The sequence below is a fragment of the Puntigrus tetrazona genome, chromosome 9 (assembly GCF_018831695.1).
Source record: "Puntigrus tetrazona isolate hp1 chromosome 9, ASM1883169v1, whole genome shotgun sequence".
NCBI lineage: Eukaryota > Metazoa > Chordata > Actinopteri > Cypriniformes > Cyprinidae > Puntigrus > Puntigrus tetrazona.
Genome location: NC_056707.1, coordinates 15,961,657 through 15,979,478, shown reverse-complemented (window position 1 = coordinate 15,979,478; position 17,822 = coordinate 15,961,657). Strand labels below are relative to the sequence as shown.

Genomic DNA, 17,822 nt, shown 5'->3' with positions numbered 1-17,822 from the left:
TTCGAAGTCTTAATGTTTTAAATGCCATACTTAATATGGTCTACTGAAAAATAGCCGACTAAACCAGCAGTCAATGCATTTGCAGAACATATTAATCAAAGTCGTCATTTTATTACAAATTATATGTTTTTATAGTAAATATTAAACAGCAGAGAGCATCTGTAAAACAAACTATATCTAGCTAATTGGTAATTGATATCTAGCTAATAATGTTGAGCTAACCCCAATATATTTATATGTGTTTTATATATTTATCATATTGTTGTTGAAAACATAGCCTTTATATTAGGCTGTAGGAAGGGAGCCCTTCCCACCACACAAAGGGGTCAGAATAAGGGGGACTGTGGCATTATAACATTTGAAATCCCTCTAACAAAATAATAATATAAAACAATCTCTCCATTTATTTGAATGTTTCAAGACACTCTTGCTAAATAAGTACAATTATTGTAGGCTACCTGCTTATTTCAACAGAGCAGAACTGTCTCTGTTAATGATCACCATATCAAACTAAACTGCAGAGGTCAGCACTTTGTATTGATTGCCTATGTTTTTTGGGAAAAAGGTAACGGCTCATTTTATTGGGATTTCTAGAACAATTCAGTCCTGCAAATGCACAAGACAACAGACATGTCCCAACAAATTGAAACAGCAGACCAAAAAACTATACAGCTTTTCAAAAGTTCAACTTCAGTGATTTTTTTATAGCGACTGACCAATTTGATGGCTTTGTCATTTTTTACATGATATGCTTTATACGTGAACTTTGACTTTGTTTACAATGTGTGTGTGTGTGTGTATAATACGCATACAACTAGTATATACAGCATAAAATACTGTTCTGTATATTTTCAAGTAAGAAATTTTGAAAATGCGTACTAGTGCATCAAGCCAGTGACTGCCGATCTGCAAGGAGCTCTCTGATAGTGCTTAATAATACATGCCAAGCCTCTTTACCCCATGATGCATGGAGTATTGCATTGCTCAACTCATAATACCTGTACCGACCCCGATACCCCACCAGAAATTCTTTGAAAGAAACATGTACCTTGACCAGCTTGTGGATGTAAACGTGCATTTGTACGTGTGTTGTTGAGTGTGTAACGGAATGTCCCTTCCCACGCTCTGTGCAAACGGGGGGCGTACGTGTCGTGTCCGGCGTGCTTGCAAGAGAAGTCTCTGGTGGAGGGTATAAATTGGGGACATCAGGTTGTGCTGTACCTTCTCCAGCTGAGCTCTGTCTCACCAGAGGACACTGCTGACCATGAAGCTCGTTCAAACGCTCACTCTGTGCCTGGCTCTCTCTTTGAGCCTCGCTGCTGCTTCGTGAGTATACACACACACACAGCTGTACACTTATAGTTTGTGAAGCGTTGAAATGAATCATAATACTGAATAATGTGTACAAAATACCTATTGCGTTACTCTAACATATTTGCTATAATACGTTTTTGCTGTTTGCTTTTTTTATATATGTTATATATTTAATATTTTAATATGCTTTTTTCAAAATGACTTACAAATAAGAAACATATCAAGCAGTTAAACATATCAAGAGCCAACCATTTTGTCAGTAGCCCATGCCACAAAGACAATATTTAATTATATGGTAGATTAATACAGTAGTATTACAGTAAAAAAAAAAAAAGTATTTCAGATATTTTCTAAGATTTGCTTTTGTTATAAATTTCCAGAATTGCTTGATATCTGTTTTCCCCCCCAGACAAACTACAAAATACATAATTCTATAAACACCTTGTTCTATAAAAATCTAATAGCTGAATTAAAGATAGCATTACAGACATACTACTACAGGCATACTATTTTGTTATAATTAGATTAGGATTATTGGAGTGTGTTGCAATCTCTAATTATAACAAACACTTCATCACTTGTTTTGTGTTCAGGCATCATCAGGAGGGTCATGCTCAAAATGGTGGGTCTTGTAAATTAAAGCATTAAATTAAAGCGATATATTAGTATTTTTCACATTTTATCAAGACACATATTTAATGATATAATGTGCGTATGTGTGTTTTAGATAAACCTAAACCTGGGGAACATAAGCATGAAATGCACCATGGTGCTAAGCTTGACCGCTGTCAGGGGATGGAGTTTGACGCAGTTGCTGTGAACGAGGAGGGATTTCCTTACTTTTTCAAGGGTGAGAGATGGTTGATCAGAGATGTCAGACTTTTATCAGTGACAAATAATAGGCTAAATACATAAATAAATACAAATAACTTTAATATATGTATACCTCATACCTCATGATCTTATTGGCCTGACCTTTCTCTTTGATTTTTGACTGAAGGTGACCACCTGTTCAAGGGTTTCCATGGCAAGGCTGAACTGTCTAATGAAACTTTCCCTGAGCTGGATGACCATCATCACCTGGGACATGTGGACGCTGCATTCCGCATGCACTCTAAAGAGAGCCCAGACCACCATGACCACCAGTTCTTCTTCCTGGTAAGTTTACCATTCTCTTTAAAAAGCAGTATCTTATCCATTGTGATGCTTAATGTAAACTAGCCTCTTCTTTATCACCTTTAAAGGACACTAAGGTCTTTAGCTACTACAAGCACAAGCTGGAGAAGGGCTATCCCAAAGACATCTCAGAAGTTTTCCCTGGAATTCCTGACCATTTGGATGCTGCAGTGGAGTGTCCCAAGCCAGACTGTACTAATGACACCGTAATCTTTTTCAAAGGTATTATAGGATATTGCGGTCTTTTTCTATCTGCAGAGGTTAAAACATAATGCTAATGTAATGAGCATTTTGAGAAGTTTTGTTGTGTCTAAATTCCTTCATAATCCACCAAAGGTGATGATATCTATCACTTTGATATGACGACCAAGAAGGTTGATGAAAAGGAATTCAAGAGCATGCCCAACTGCACCGCAGCCTTCCGTTACTTGGATCATTATTACTGCTTCCATGGACATATGTTCTCAAAGTTTGACCCAGTTACAGGAGAAGTTCAGGGCAAATATCCAAAGGAGGCCCGTGACTACTTCATGAGATGCCCACATTTTGGTAAGTGTAATAATGAACATGCAAGTGTGGAAAACTTATATGGCTGGTGAAAGCGATTTAGCATAAATAAAAAAGAAAAACTTGGAGTCCGGTTTCTCTCTAGGACAAAAGAGTACTGATGACCACATTGAGAGAGAGCAGTGCAGCCGTGTGCACTTGGATGCTATTACATCTGATGACGATGGTAGTGTATATGCTTTCAGAGGTGGGTTTCCTATTGTTATTTCATACAGACAGCCTTATAGTGATGGAATTTTTTTCAGTGACTCTATAGGCGATTCAATTTATTCAAAAGGCATTTATTAGAGTGTCATTGAAAAAACTGTTCAAATGATTCCTTCAGAAAGCAGACCCTGCATCTTAATTTGCACACTAACTGCTTTAAATAGTATTAAAGATCAGTACACTTAAATAGGCTACTATTAAGGGTGGTGTCACTGAATGTGAGTCACCAAATTGTCGCTGAACCACGTTGAAACATTCCTTCAACTGATTTGTTGAAAACAGATTCATAAACAGAAACAGTGTTTGCGCCATGTGGCTATAATGTTTATGAACTGTTTTCATGGTCAGAACAAAAACAGACAATAGCTGGCAATGATAGGTCTAAAATGCAACGTCTTATTAAATTGTTCTATAAAAGCAAAACCTCTTGCTAAAGTAGTACACAATTCGACTGCCTTTACAATATCAGCGTGACACGCAGTCTATAGGAGAATGACAAACTTATATTCAGGGACAAAAGCTCTCTTGTCTGTGTGCAATTTCGTAAATAGGTATATCAATATAAAATAGCAAGCCACTAATTTAACTGATGCAATTTTAGAAGATTCACTGTCACAATTATCTGTAAAACAAATCCGTTTCTCTTCACCAGGACACCACTTCCTCAGCATAACTGGTGATAAGTTTCATTCAGACACTATTGAGAGTGCTTTCAAAGAGTTGCACAGTGAAGTGGATGCAGTCTTCTCTTATGAAGGCCATCTCTACATGATCAAGGTTCATTTGTGCAACAAATACCTTTCACCATGCTTTATAATAAGTGAAAATGTCTGCATTCATCTTCTCCTATGTTCTGTTCCATGTGCAGGATGATGAGGTGTTTGTGTACAAAGTTGGAAAGCCACACACACACCTAGAAGGTTACCCCAAACCCCTAAAGGATGTCCTGGGAATTAAGGGTCCCATAGATGCTGCCTTTGTGTGCGCAGACCATCACATTGCTCACGTCATCAAAGGTATGAGTATTAGCATGCTTGTTTCGTAATATAGGTTTTCTATTGTGATTGCAAGCGCTTGTCATAACAGAAAGCCTACCGTCTTTTCTACTACAGGTCAAACCGTTTATGATGTTGACTTGAAAGCCACCCCACGTGCGCCTGTGAAAGAAGGAACCATAACACACTTAAAAAATATTGATACTGCTATGTGTGGCCCCAAGGGTGTGACGGTGGTGATCGGTAACCATTACTACCAATATGCGAGTCCCATGATCATGATGACGGCCAGAATCATGCCTGAACAGCACAGGGTGTCTCAGGAGCTGTTTGGCTGTGACCACTAGAGGGAGGCATACAAAGAATGAGAGGAAGAATTGCTGTACAAGTGACCTAGTCTGTACAGGCTGTGTATCATGAAAATAGCCACAGTAACTGAACTGACTGGGATTTTCAATCAGTAACGTATCCACTTTTCTCCAGCTTTTGTCAAACCCGATCTCAAAAGAAAATTCCTACCTCCGAAGTTCTGCTTGAATATTTTATCCCACCATAAACATCAGAACATACTTTTTTAAGCTCTATCAATATGAAATACTTACATATTTCACCTTGGTCAGTATACTCTTTGGTTAATAAATAATCTTATACCATTTTTATTTGTCTGTTTATTGTGGTCCCAAAGTGTGTACATATGAATTAAGTAAACATACACCAAATGAGTCCAAACAAAGCCAAGTTGGGGTCTGTTTGACTTATGACTGCTCTCCCTTGTTTTATGTTATTGTATACCTGTCAGACACAATAGCAGTTTTAGTATTCAAGACAGGCAAAACTCTCTCAAACACACAGCTACTGCCTGGTATGCCTTTCATTATGTAAACTTTCGATAGGCATAATGGTTTTTGTACTGAGTTCAACATTCTCAAAGAAAACACGTTCTGCATGGGGACAGCGGATGTTCTCATATTGTATATATATATATATATATATATATATATATATATATATATATATATATATATATGTGTGTGTGTGTGTGTGTGTGTGTTTCTGTTGTACTACTGTCATCAAGCAGCAGCAACTCACACAAGCACACAAGACAGTTCCTCCTGTTCAAATAATTCATGAAAAAGAATGGACTAGGCTACTTTAATTTTGTACGAATATGTTACTACCCCGTGTTGGGCTAAGGGGTACTGAGGTGTAACATTAAAAAAAATAGACATCAGGGAACATACATACAACCAGGACAAAGAACCACGCAACCAAGAAGTAAGCAAGAAAACAGATAGAAAAAAGGAAAAACAACAACAAACAAAAACCAACAACAAACACACACAGCACAACACGAACTGGTAACAAATACAACCAAAAAAGAAGCAAGCAATACTAATGCAATCATTCAATTAGTAAAGAATATTAGATTATTTCATAGTTTTTCGTGATTATGTCTCATATCTTTCGTAGAAATGAAACTTGTGCACGTAATTCGTAATAACTACAAACTACATTTCCTGCTCCACCTAAATGGCGTAAAGGATCAAGTAAATTGAAACATAATCAAGAAGAATGTGAAACCTGACACAGCTATCAATAAGCAAAATTTTATTTGAAACTTATAAACTAAATGGTTCTAAGAAAACGAAATGGCAAAATAACCAATTTTACTAACAAATGGTAGCGGCGTTTTCACATGCACTAAAATTCTCTGTACATCGTGCAGTTTTAAAGGAAACGAAACCGAAACTTAGTCTACAGCAAAGCCCTCATTTCAGGATAAACTCGCAGCGGTGCAGTAGCTGGAGTGAGTATGCTTCTTCTGTCTTTGTTGTAATATTTAAACTAAATTTGCCTACAAAAGTTTTGACTTTCACGATGAGCACGACGTTCATGTTAAAGAAGTTATGATAACAATAATTTAAAATGTATCTAACATGGTAGCTGCATTTTATCACATAAACAATTGCTATTGTGCTGGATATCATCATGGACAGTGTATGGTAATAATACTGAACGGGAATTTATTCAAAACCTGTGAGATACTGACTAATTATATTCTGTATCTTTGAGTAGAAAAAGAAAAGCGAACATGAAAGGGCCGTATATTATCAGTTCTTTCCGACAACAGATAGACTGAACGCGTTACAAGCTCATAACAGATAGCACGTGAAGTCAGCATCACAACCTGACATGACGTTGTATTTCGATTGAAAAAGAAAATCGGGTTGACGTCAGTATTTGACGTTGTCTGTCATTCATGCGTCAGTATTTGACGTCAACTCAACTCAATTTTGGTTTCACAACCTGACGTCTGGATTGGACATCAAATTAACATTGACATTGCTGGATTTTGATCACCCAACGTCGTAACCAAAATATAATCAAATACGAGCTCATATGAGGTCTTGTGTGAACTGGGTTAAATCTACACTAATCCGGCGTTTTCAAGGTCGAAAGCCAAGACTTTCGAAAGCGATGGCGTTGCTGCCCACATTCTCTCTGTGTATCCTTGACGACTGTGTTGTCTGTCATTCATGCTGCAATGCATCGAAAATCACAAAAGTGACCCCGATCACCTGTATTTGCAGCAGAGTGTGATCCTCTCAAAATGGAGCGGTGCCCCAGCTCGCAACGCGGCATTACGTAAAATTACGCCATATTGATGGTTCTGCAGGACAGAAACTGCACTAGATGTTAAGCCCTCCATTCACTGCTGAGAGAAACGCCATTTTGAGCACATGAAATGCAAAAGAGTAACACTGAATCTGAATACAGCATAAAAACTGACCTGACAGTGTGGTGTTTCAGATTTAATAAAGTCAAAATGTATGCAATCTGCTTCTATTTAAGTTACTCTATGATTAAACTCTGGTTCTTGGTCATACTTTGCAGACATTATTCAGAAATGTCTCCATCTGGTTCCTCAAAGAGGGGGAAAACAACCAGTGGTCTAAACCGACACTACGAAGAAAGGGTGCGACCATGCATTGACCTAGTGGACTCTCTCAGGTCCTTAGGTGTTGAAAAAGACCTGAACCTGCCAGCTATTGCTGTCATAGGTGACCAGAGCTCAGGGAAGAGTTCAGTGTTGGAAGCCCTGTCTGGAGTGGCCCTTCCTAGAGGAACAGGTACAAACCTAGAAATACCTGTTTTCCCCCCTTCCTTCCTTGTTAGTATTGCTCACTAAAAATAGTTGAACTGACTATCTAATAATGTTAAACAGGTATTGTAACACGATGTCCTCTAGTGTTGAAACTGATGAGGGTTTCAAAGGATGCAACTTGGCGAGGACTGTTGTCATATAAGGACCAAATAAAGAATCTAAAAGCCCCAGCAGATGTCGAGAATGCCGTCTTAAATGGTCTGTGTTATTCCACATTCTTGTGTATGAGTGTATTTATTGAGGGCTTTTATGCCCTGTATATATTATTATAGTTGAATTAAATATTTAATCATCTATGAGGTAATTGTGACATTGTGTTGTTTTGTAGCTCAGATAGTTTTGGCTGGAACAGGTGAAGGGATCAGTCATGAGATGATCACTCTGGAGGTCCAGTCCAGTGATGTTCCTGACCTCACACTCATCGACCTGCCAGGCATTGCTAGAGTTGCCACTGGAAACCAGCCAAAAGACATAGAGAAACAAGTAAGACAATTTTTTATATGAATGTGTTTATAAATGTTTAAGGCACTTGGTAAATTTGTAAATTAAATCAATACTAACAATTAGGAAATGTGGTGCAGTTGATTAATAAGAGAACCATGTCAGGTTTAATGTAATGTGGATTTAAAATAATAGTATTTGAACTGTGCTATTTATATTGAACTTGTACCCTACTTAAACCAAATAAAAATGTTACACTGATAGTCTTCTTTAGACATTCTACTATCTGTAAATAACGTTGTACTACATTTCAACTAATTCTCATTATTTTGCAACTACATGTCTACTAACTCTCAGAGCATACTGACAGGGTAGGTTTAGGGTTAGTAGAATAAGTTGACATGTACTTGCAAAGTTTCTGATAGTCAGTATGTTTTGTACCCATCAAAATAAAGTGTTTAAAAATATAAGCAGAAAGTCTACTAATACTCTAATGACTGCTAGTTGATATGTAGTTGCAAAGTTACTTGCTGTTGGTAAAATGTTTAAATGGGACTTTTGAGATAAAGTGTTACCGACAATATTTCTCAGGTATGAAATCTGTGCCTTCACTATCAGTAATTTTGGTTTTCTGTGACAGATAAAAGATCTCATTGAAAAGTTCATTAAAAGACAAGAGACCATCAGCTTGGTTGTGGTGCCTGCAAACATTGACATCGCTACCACTGAGGCTCTGCAGATGGCCTTCAGAGTTGATTCAACGGGACAAAGGACCCTGGGTACGCATCATTTTAGATGGGCTGCTCACTGAATATGTCAAGAGTATCGTCTTGTAGTTTTTCTTGTCGTGTGGCATAATAATCCAATAAAATAATTCTTTACACCTGCAGGTATTCTGACTAAGCCAGACTTAGTGGACAAAGGCATGGAGGAGCTGGTGGTCAGAACGGTCAATAATGAAGTAATACAACTGAAGAAGGGTTACATGATTGTGAAGTGCCGAGGCCAGCAAGACATCAACGAGAAGCTCGATCTGATCAAAGCTCTAGAAAAAGAGAGACATTTTTTTGACAAACATTCTCATTTTAGGCAAGAAAATGTATTTGGTTTTTGAGAATTTGCTCGGTTCTCTCAGAATGTGAAACACAAACTATGTCTTGTCTGTTAAAGAAAAAACACTGATGAAAAGTATGCTGATTCTGCAGTACTCCTAACAACTACTTTTCACTATTCACTTTCGTTCTTTCCATTTAGGTCTCTTCTTGAGGATGGAAAAGCTACAATACCCCTTCTTGCAGAAAGACTCACAAAAGAGTTGGTTCAACACATTACTGTGCGTATGCAAAGTTACATGGCATTCAGCAAAAATACTGACACAGAACAGAGTCTATGATAATAATACAAAATATATAACGTAATAAGTCCGAATAGAATACAGGTACCTACGTTATATTTTCATGTACTTTTCTTTTTAGAAAACGCTGCCGCAGTTACAGAATCAACTGGAAGTGAAACTAGAGAAGACATCTGAGGAACTTAAATTACTGGGAGATGGTGTTCCTTTAGATGAAAATGAGAAGAGCAATTTTCTGATTACGGTAAAATAATAACACTACAATAACAACATTCTTTACAGTATTTTTAGGCGGCTTTTTTATTTAATGCATACTTTCATTATTGTGAAACAGACATACACAAACATTTTAGCAATGTTTTATGTGCCTAAAATTAAGTTTTAAATAGACTTTGTGCTTTTCAGAAAATTCGTCAGTTCAATGATGCAATTGATGGAGTAAAGAAGGCAGAGGAAGATCTAAAAAACACAGATGTGAGGGTCTTCACTAAAAGCAGGCAGAAATTTGGAAAATGGAAACAAATCCTAGATGACAAAACCATTAAGAGTGAGTTTATAATATAACCATAGCATTGGTATTTATAGCCTTTATTCCTTTATATGCATTACAGGGAGGTACTGCAAAACTTTGAGGCTCCACACATGCAATGTTTTTTGCCATTTCTCTTTTTGGTATATGCACTTACAATTTTTTTGTTGGAAAGTCCAATACACCAGTGACTGTATATAACTGTGTTCTGTCTTTTCCCCTCTAGCGGAGGAAACTCTCAGAGATGAAGTAACAGAGTATGTTAAGAATCGTAGAGGAAAGGAACTTCCTGGATTTGTGAGCTATAAAACATTCGAGAATATTGTCAAGAAATACATTGAGGAGCTTGAGGAGCCTGCTGTAAAGCTCCTAAAAGACATCACTGGTGAGAGTTTGATGATAGACAAGAGCATGGTTCAGTTCTTTACAGTGCCCTGAATTTTTGTACATTACATAAACATAATTTGTTATTGTACCAGAAAAATAACGTCTTTCCTTTAAAAAATCTTAGAGGATGCAGAACATCAAAGGTAAATATGCATGTATAATGATTTGCTCTTATTAACTCTTCTGTTTTCTTGTCTCTTTTTTAAAGACATCATTCACACCTGTGTGGACCACACCGTTAATTCTCATTTCAATGCCTTCTCTAACCTGTTGAGGGCTGCAAAAGATCCAATTGAAGATTTTCTTGAAGAGCAGTTTCAGAAATCTGAAGAAAAAATCCGTTCTCAATTCAAAATGGAGAAGATTGTTTACTCTCAAGATGTTCTCTACAGTCACCAGCTGGATGATGTAAAACAAAAAATCTTTCCACCAAAGGTTTGGCCATCATATTCAAGTGTTAGTGCAGATGTACGTGAGATGGGACAGCATCTCACTGCGTATTTCAAGGTAATTGTTTATAATGTTCATACTGTAATACATATATACTGTACCTAGAAATAATAAGTAATGTTTGTTCTTCAAAGTATGAAATATAATCAGTATGCCGTTAGTAGCGTATGAGATTTCCTCGTCCCTTCAAATTTGTTGAAAGTTTAAAACAGCATACCTTTAAAGAATAATTAATCCTGGTTAATTTCATTATTATACTGGTGCAAGTGGTATTTTTGTGTTTGAATTTGAATTTAATTTATATTTGTAGATTACCTGTGACCGTCTGGCTAACCAAATTCCACTGATAATCCAGTACCACATGCTGGACCAGTACCTTTCTCAGCTTCAGAATGCAATGCTCGCCATAATTGGGAGGAACAATCCAAGAGTCCTGCTCCAAGAAGATTCTGGTGTTGCACGTAAAAGGAAAGAACTAAAAGAGCGATTGGAGCGCCTGAGGAACGCAGGCAAAGTCCTGTCCAAATTTGTGCATTCTGCATAATTGTGCTCTGTTGCTGTTCCAGCCCGAGAAGCCTCCGAGTCAATTTGCTCAAAATTGTAAGGAATGTCAGAGTGCGTGGAAACTCCTCATTTATAGTTTATCTGTTAACATGAAAAACTTTTTTTTCAATAGCCTACCGCCTACCTGTTACTGGTCTTTTTTTAGATAACAAAAATAGTAAAGCAACCTGAAATGGAATTGTCTTATCATGGTGAAAGATGATGAGCCATTGTCCTTTCAACAGCAAATACGAAAATTAAAGAAATTAACTAATTGTGTATTTCAAATACTATTCTAATTACTTGGTAAGGTTTTGTTTTATGTTGATCATTTCTAATTTGATTCTCCAATAATCTTACCAAGGCTTTCATTTTACATTTTTTTTACATTTCTATTACAGAATTACAGAATTTCAGTTAATATAATGTGATTTATTATATCTATAACCTGCATTATCAAATAAATCATTTACACTGAAAAATACAACTGCATTGTCATTTCAGGCAGGTCTTTCTTATAAGAATTGTAACCCAAACTATTGCATGTTTGTGAAAGAAAAACTATAAAACTATAGTGTTTTAGGCAAAATGTTTGTGAAATATATTGTAGAGGAGGTCACAACATTGATCTCATTTTATAATTTAGCTGCTTTTATGCCTTTTTGGAATGTTGTTGCTGTTGTATTCAAACATATTTTATATATATATATGTGTATATTTTCCATTACCCACTTGTCAAATTCATCCATTGCCTTCAGCTTCTTGCAGAAAGACTCACAGAAGAATTGGTTCAGCACATTACTGTATGTGGGCTGATCCGAGTTGCTTGGTTATGGTTTTTAGTGTTCTGGTTTTGATTTTGAATATTTTTGAATATTTATGTACACACTATATGTATGTTTAAATAAATACTGAATTTCTTTCTAAAAAGATTGAATCAGTCCAAACAAAAAACAAATGAAATGTATAATGGTGTGTTTTACCTTTTATGATTGAATGCTCTGTTTTATTTATAGACATTGTTCATTGCTGTGTAAAACGCAATGTTGGCTTTCATTTCAAGGCCTTCTCTCACCTGTTGAGGGCTGCTGTTGGTCTGCATCTGTCTATGCAGTTTTAATTGGATGCAATTTGTATGCATTTGTAGATTACCTCTGTCCGACTGGCTAACCAAATTCCATTGATAGTTCAGTACCAAATGCTGGACCAGTGCATCTCTCAGCTTCAGAATGCTATGCTGGCCATAACTGGAAGGAACGATCCAGGAATACCGCTCCAAGAAGATTGAGCTGTTGCGCTTAAAAAGAAAGAACTGAAAGAAAGACTGGGACGTCTGAGGAGCGCAGGAAAGGTCCTGTCCCAAGTTTGTGCATTCTGCATAAGCGTTGAGATTATGATGTTGGTTTGTGTATGTTGCTTAGCTCAGAATTGCAACAGGGTGTCAAATTTTGGCCGGTTTAAGAAGAAGTTAAGCCAGTTTTTGTGTAAATTTCAAATGAACTGTAATGTCCTGGAAACTGCAAAAAAAAAAAAAAATATATATATATATATATATATATATATATATATATATATATATATATATATATATATAATATATAACTTATATATGTTTTAAAATTATTACAAAAAGACATCTTAAAATACATAGTTCACAAAGTGTGAAGTTGATGCTTTATTCTTTAGTTGTTGTTTGAAATAAAAATGCATAATTTTACAAAGTTGTTGTGGCAGTCATTAAATAAAACGAATTAACGCGTACAAACTATGCATAATTTATACCGTCTAGTTGTAATTAGGTGGTACCATTAACCACATTTACAGTGTAGACCGGCACGGTGAACGTTAGGTGGCGGTATGTGTCTATGTTCTTCCCCATGTCGGTGACTCCGAAGAAGAGCGTGGTCTTTAAGCGCAGTCTCCTCCGTCGTGTCGCTCAGCACCATGTTAGCGCTGCGCTCTCTGTCCCGTACCGCGCTCCTCAGATATACCGCTGCTGCTCAGTTTCACGCGACTTCAAACTGCAGTGGCGCGAAAGTCGCTGTTGTAAGTAACGTTAGTTATGATCACGACACCCCGCACGCGACTGAATGTCAATGTCAAGTGACCTAAACACATTTATTGTCCCGTTTTAGAGCAGCCTTGTGTGAACAGGTCTCACCCTCAATTTCTGTATTTTCCCTTGAGAGATTGTTTAGGTTAAGTTTGTTTGGTAATAATTAATTTGTCGGGTGTTATTTAGTCAGTTATTTGTCAGTTCTGGTAGGGTCACGTTGCCATGATTTTAGTCTGCACATTTCCATTAAACATTTAAATTTAGTAATATTTTCATTTTACGTGCACGAGCAAAGTCATTGGCCGACTGTCAGTTATCTCAAAATAAACCGAAAATATAATCGGGAGCACCGCAACAACGTTACAGTTATATATTGTTTATCATGTAACGGTTGTAATTCACTAAACGAGACGCAAGGCGGCGCCAGTTGCGTTTGAATGAAGGAAACGCGAACAGCTTTGAATGACATTATATTGACCAATCCAGACAGCCGTTTGATTAATATTTTGAGATATTGAAACGATGTAACAGGTGCTTTATGTAACATTTGTTTCCTGCTCTCCAAAACATGCCGACAGCAAAGCTGTAACTTTAACTTTGCTTTTAATTAGGTTTTGTCAGGATGTGGTGTCTATGACGGCACTGAAATTCACGAGGCATCAGCGTGAGTACCGTTCTAGTTGTATGTGTCTGTATCTTTTTGTTAGTTTCTGCGTTTCATAAATCAATAGTAAGAGCATTAAAAGCATCAGTAACACAGTATTTCAGAAATTTCTTCTCCGTAAAAACAGTGTGCTAATGCTTATATGTATACCTTTTTCTTATATGTGAATATTTTGCATTTCTGTGTGTGTGTGTGTGTGTGTGTGTGTGTGTGTGTGTGTGAATCCTTGTGCATCTCAGTCGGGGAGGTGCTGAGGTTCAGATGTTTGCTCCGGATGTGTCTCAGATGCATGTGATAGACCACGGCAAAGGTCAGCCTGTGGAGCAAGAGTCAAGGTGAAGCGATCGTTAGGAAATACTGATTACAGAAAAATTACGGTTTCATGGGAGTCCATTATATACCTCTGCAAAAGTGCCCATATGGTACTGTATTTGATGAGTTCAGGTGTTCTGAAAAACCACAAACATATGAATAATCCATCTTTCTCAACTTTTCTTTGTATAGAAACGTCTTATCAGAATCAGCACGCATTGCTAGGGGCAGCATCACAGACCTGGCAAAACTGAATGTCAGCAATCACGACGCGGTCATTTTTCCTGGTGGATTTGGTGCAGCCAAAAACCTGTGAGTGATAGGATTTATTGTGATAAGTCAGGCTTGTCTTTTGAAGAAAATATTACAAATAAAAGCAACGCTAAAACCTTCTTCGCTTTTAGATATCTTTAAATGTGTATCTTTATCGTCATCAGGTCAACATTTGCCACTGATGGAAAGGACTGTAAGGTGAACAAGGAAGTTGAGCGGGTTTTAAAGGACTTCCATAATGCAAGAAAGCCAATAGGGTTCGTTTTTATTTATTACTACATATCTGTATAGACCCATGATTTACGGTCTTTAGTTTTTTTTCAATCAAATCATACTTTACAGACATGTGTTGATTATTAACTAACAGCTTGTCTTCTGGTCACCAGGTTGTGCTGTATATCTCCAGTGCTGGCGGCAAAAGTTCTTCCTGGTGTGGATGTGACGGTGGGTCATGAGGAGGAAGAAGGTGGGAAGTGGCCATATGCTGGTACTACTCAAGCCATCACTGCACTGGGAGCCAAACATACGGTCAAAGAAGTCACCATATCCTACCTGAACCTCTCTTCTCTTCTCTTCTCTTCTCTTCTCTTCTCTTCTCTTCTCTTCTCTTCTCTTCTCTTCTCTTCTCTTCTCTTCTCTTTTTTTTGTAATATTTCATACGTTTGTGTTCGTCTGAATTACCCTTAACCTTCGACCCTCACGAGGCCCATGTGGACAAAAAGAATAAGGTGGTGACCACACCTGCTTTCATGTGTGAAACGAAGTTGCACTTGATTTTTGATGGTATCGGTGCCATGGTCAGAGACGTCCTGAAGCTCAGCGGGAAGTGAAAATTCAACCAGTATATCAACCGGTATATGATCTGTATCTGACTGCTTAAATGATAAACGGTAGGCTTTTTCTTGCTGTGATTTTTAGTAATTTGCAAAACAAGACTTGACAGACATTACTAATCAAACGTATACGTGTTAATGATATTTTGGTGAGTATCCAGCAGAGGGCACTCTCTATATTCAAAAAAGATAATGTGAATTATATTTAGGTCCATGATTTTTTTTTCAGTCTTGAAGACTTGCCATGTAAGATAAACTCACCAGAGTTGTTTTAAAAAAGAGAGTATCGACATAATATAACACTGAACCAGTTAAAAGCTTGACAACTCCTTATGGTTGTTTGAAGTAGACACGGTCATTGTCGTGTTGAAATATGAAGTTTAAAATGATGAATAAAGTAAATAATTTTCTAAAAAAATATTAAATGTTATTAGTCTTTTATCAGTCTCCATTTAAAATCAGTAATGTAGCATTTATGAAAATCTAGATGCTTCAAAGTGCAAGGTACTGAAAACATGCCAAAGTGCTCTGTAACTGTTTGCCAGGGCTGTGTGTGTAGAACTGAAACGCCAATGCTTTTTAAATGCCACTTGACTTGAACAACAAATATACATACCTCTGACTTGACACAGTTTACCCTTAATATGAGCTAAGTTGTCACTAGGCTGCCTTATTTTTTATATTTAAATCACATTATATTTCCTAAGTTAAAGTTGACATATTTCTGATGTTACTGGCACTACAGACTAATTTCAGTATAAAAGAGCCTGTAATTGTTATTTCTCTTATTTATGATTATAGCTTTGCCTGCTCTCTGCTACCATAAAGAGGAAAAACATAAAAAATATAACACATCTGGCATACATAAAAAATTCAGGTTATTTTCTGTGGTTATTTAATAAGGTGGTGTGTCCTGGAAACTGATGAGAGACAGAAAGTCAGTGAGAAAAAGGAAACCGGTGTGTTTAGACTAACAGGGATTAGTCACTTGATTAGCTACCAGCAGCCATCGTCATATGGCATCACGCAAGGCTACACACACAACTCAAAGAGACATGCAGTCGCTCACACTCATTTCCTGAGCACCCATACATAGCTTATTGAGATATGACGCTGTAGGACACACTTTAATTGTAACTAATTATATTAAATAATAAAATATCACTTCAGACAAATAAATGTACAACTTTTTAAGCAACTAAAAAATATGCATCTACTTTACTATATATATATATATATATATATATATATATATATATATATATATATATATATATATATATATATATATATATATTTTAATATTATGAAATACTGTTAAAGTAAAAAAAAAAAAACTATATCACTTCATGTGCACCAATAATTTTCTCTATTTAAACTTTTTTTTTTTTTGCCTCCACTCATGTGTGGTGTGAATACCATAGTTATCCTCTTTGAATCAGGTCAGGTCAGACCAGGCAGATGTCTCCCTGCCTGTTACTTTAGACCTAGTTCTTTCTGACGGAGGCCAGTTCTCAGACCAGGGCATCTAGTTGTTCTGTTCCCATGCCCGGCACTCTTTGATGGGGATTTCTTCCATCCACCTCTCATTAGCCTACCCGCTTCCCACAGCCTTCCAGAGAGGCTGGGCAAACAAGACCCCGCGTTCTGCCAATTTGTCCGTACAAAACGCAGGGATTTGGGGGCCTACAGACACTCTTAAACAGACAAATGGTAAGTATTTGCCTGGCAGTCTGAGATTCCTCACCCCCTCCCCTATCTACGCATAAACACACACACTCACTTGGTGCTTTCTCTACACTCTCTGGCCACTGGTTTCTTTACTCTGACTTTTTCTAACCAGCTCTTTTGACAAAAAATTTACTTAGATTTGGTAAAAAGGCTAAGAAGGTTTCTTAGGCTAGTTTATTTTTTTTATTTTATTGTTTGTTTTTACTGGTTACTCATCATGACTTGTTTTTTCAAGCTGGGTAAGCAGCACTAAGCAGTAACAGATTGTAATAGACCAGTATTGGCCACCTAAAAATAGATCATATTGAATCTTTTACCGGGTATACTATGTCCAATTGCATTATTGACTTAAAACACACTAGTTGTACTACTTAATGGTGCAGAAAAGGTAAGTAACCCTTCTCCCGTAGGTGTCTAGGTTATACTTGTTTTTAGGTAAAATGTCTGACTCGTGTTAGACAGGCATGCAGTCCCGTAGGATGTAAATGGGCTGAGGTCTCGGTGTTTTATTGTGAGTGGGGCTGTCTATCAGAGACCGGACTGAGGTCTGAGGCCCCGCGGTCCTCCTGGCATCCTGATCAGAGGATTAGCAGCATACAGCCGCAGGTCAAGAGCATGCCAGTCACACACACACTCACTTTAACACACACCCACACTTGTCATTTCACTTTCTCCCACAAACACCTTCGCTTTCACACACGCACGGCTGGAGAGAGCATTTCTCAACCTCTCACACTTGTGCAGAAGAGGCCTGTTTGATAGCAGGCTGTGGATTAGGTTCTGTGTTCTCTTTCATTCTTATTCTGATTGGCTTATGCTCTTGA

At 37.2% G+C, this 17,822-nt stretch overlaps 3 protein-coding genes across 3 annotated transcripts; all 3 read left to right on the top strand.

The window, feature by feature from the left end:
- The first annotated feature begins 1,177 nt into the window (after positions 1 to 1,177).
- hpxa (hemopexin a) lies at positions 1,178 to 4,914 on the top strand. The gene is made up of 10 exons (XM_043249419.1): positions 1,178 to 1,326; positions 1,908 to 1,936; positions 2,042 to 2,164; positions 2,315 to 2,472; positions 2,559 to 2,712; positions 2,827 to 3,039; positions 3,143 to 3,244; positions 3,917 to 4,041; positions 4,133 to 4,280; positions 4,377 to 4,914. The coding sequence occupies exons 1-10, from the start codon at positions 1,265 to 1,267 to the stop codon at positions 4,604 to 4,606; spliced, it is 1,344 nt and encodes a 447-aa protein (XP_043105354.1). The 5' UTR covers positions 1,178 to 1,264; the 3' UTR covers positions 4,607 to 4,914.
- A 1,003-nt stretch (positions 4,915 to 5,917) lies between these two features.
- Positions 5,918 to 12,716, top strand: LOC122351640 (interferon-induced GTP-binding protein Mx-like). The gene is made up of 12 exons (XM_043248860.1): positions 5,918 to 6,066; positions 7,155 to 7,390; positions 7,486 to 7,623; positions 7,754 to 7,908; positions 8,507 to 8,645; positions 8,757 to 8,955; positions 9,121 to 9,199; positions 9,342 to 9,464; positions 9,626 to 9,767; positions 9,976 to 10,134; positions 10,345 to 10,643; positions 10,897 to 12,716. The coding sequence occupies exons 2-12, from the start codon at positions 7,168 to 7,170 to the stop codon at positions 11,128 to 11,130; spliced, it is 1,890 nt and encodes a 629-aa protein (XP_043104795.1). The 5' UTR covers positions 5,918 to 6,066; positions 7,155 to 7,167; the 3' UTR covers positions 11,131 to 12,716.
- Positions 12,717 to 13,011: 295 nt separating this feature from the next.
- On the top strand, positions 13,012 to 15,685 carry gatd3 (glutamine amidotransferase class 1 domain containing 3). Its single transcript, XM_043248861.1, has 7 exons — positions 13,012 to 13,175; positions 13,797 to 13,849; positions 14,071 to 14,184; positions 14,354 to 14,473; positions 14,599 to 14,691; positions 14,821 to 14,977; positions 15,136 to 15,685. The coding sequence occupies exons 1-7, from the start codon at positions 13,074 to 13,076 to the stop codon at positions 15,262 to 15,264; spliced, it is 768 nt and encodes a 255-aa protein (XP_043104796.1). The 5' UTR covers positions 13,012 to 13,073; the 3' UTR covers positions 15,265 to 15,685.
- The last annotated feature ends 2,137 nt before the right edge of the window (positions 15,686 to 17,822 follow it).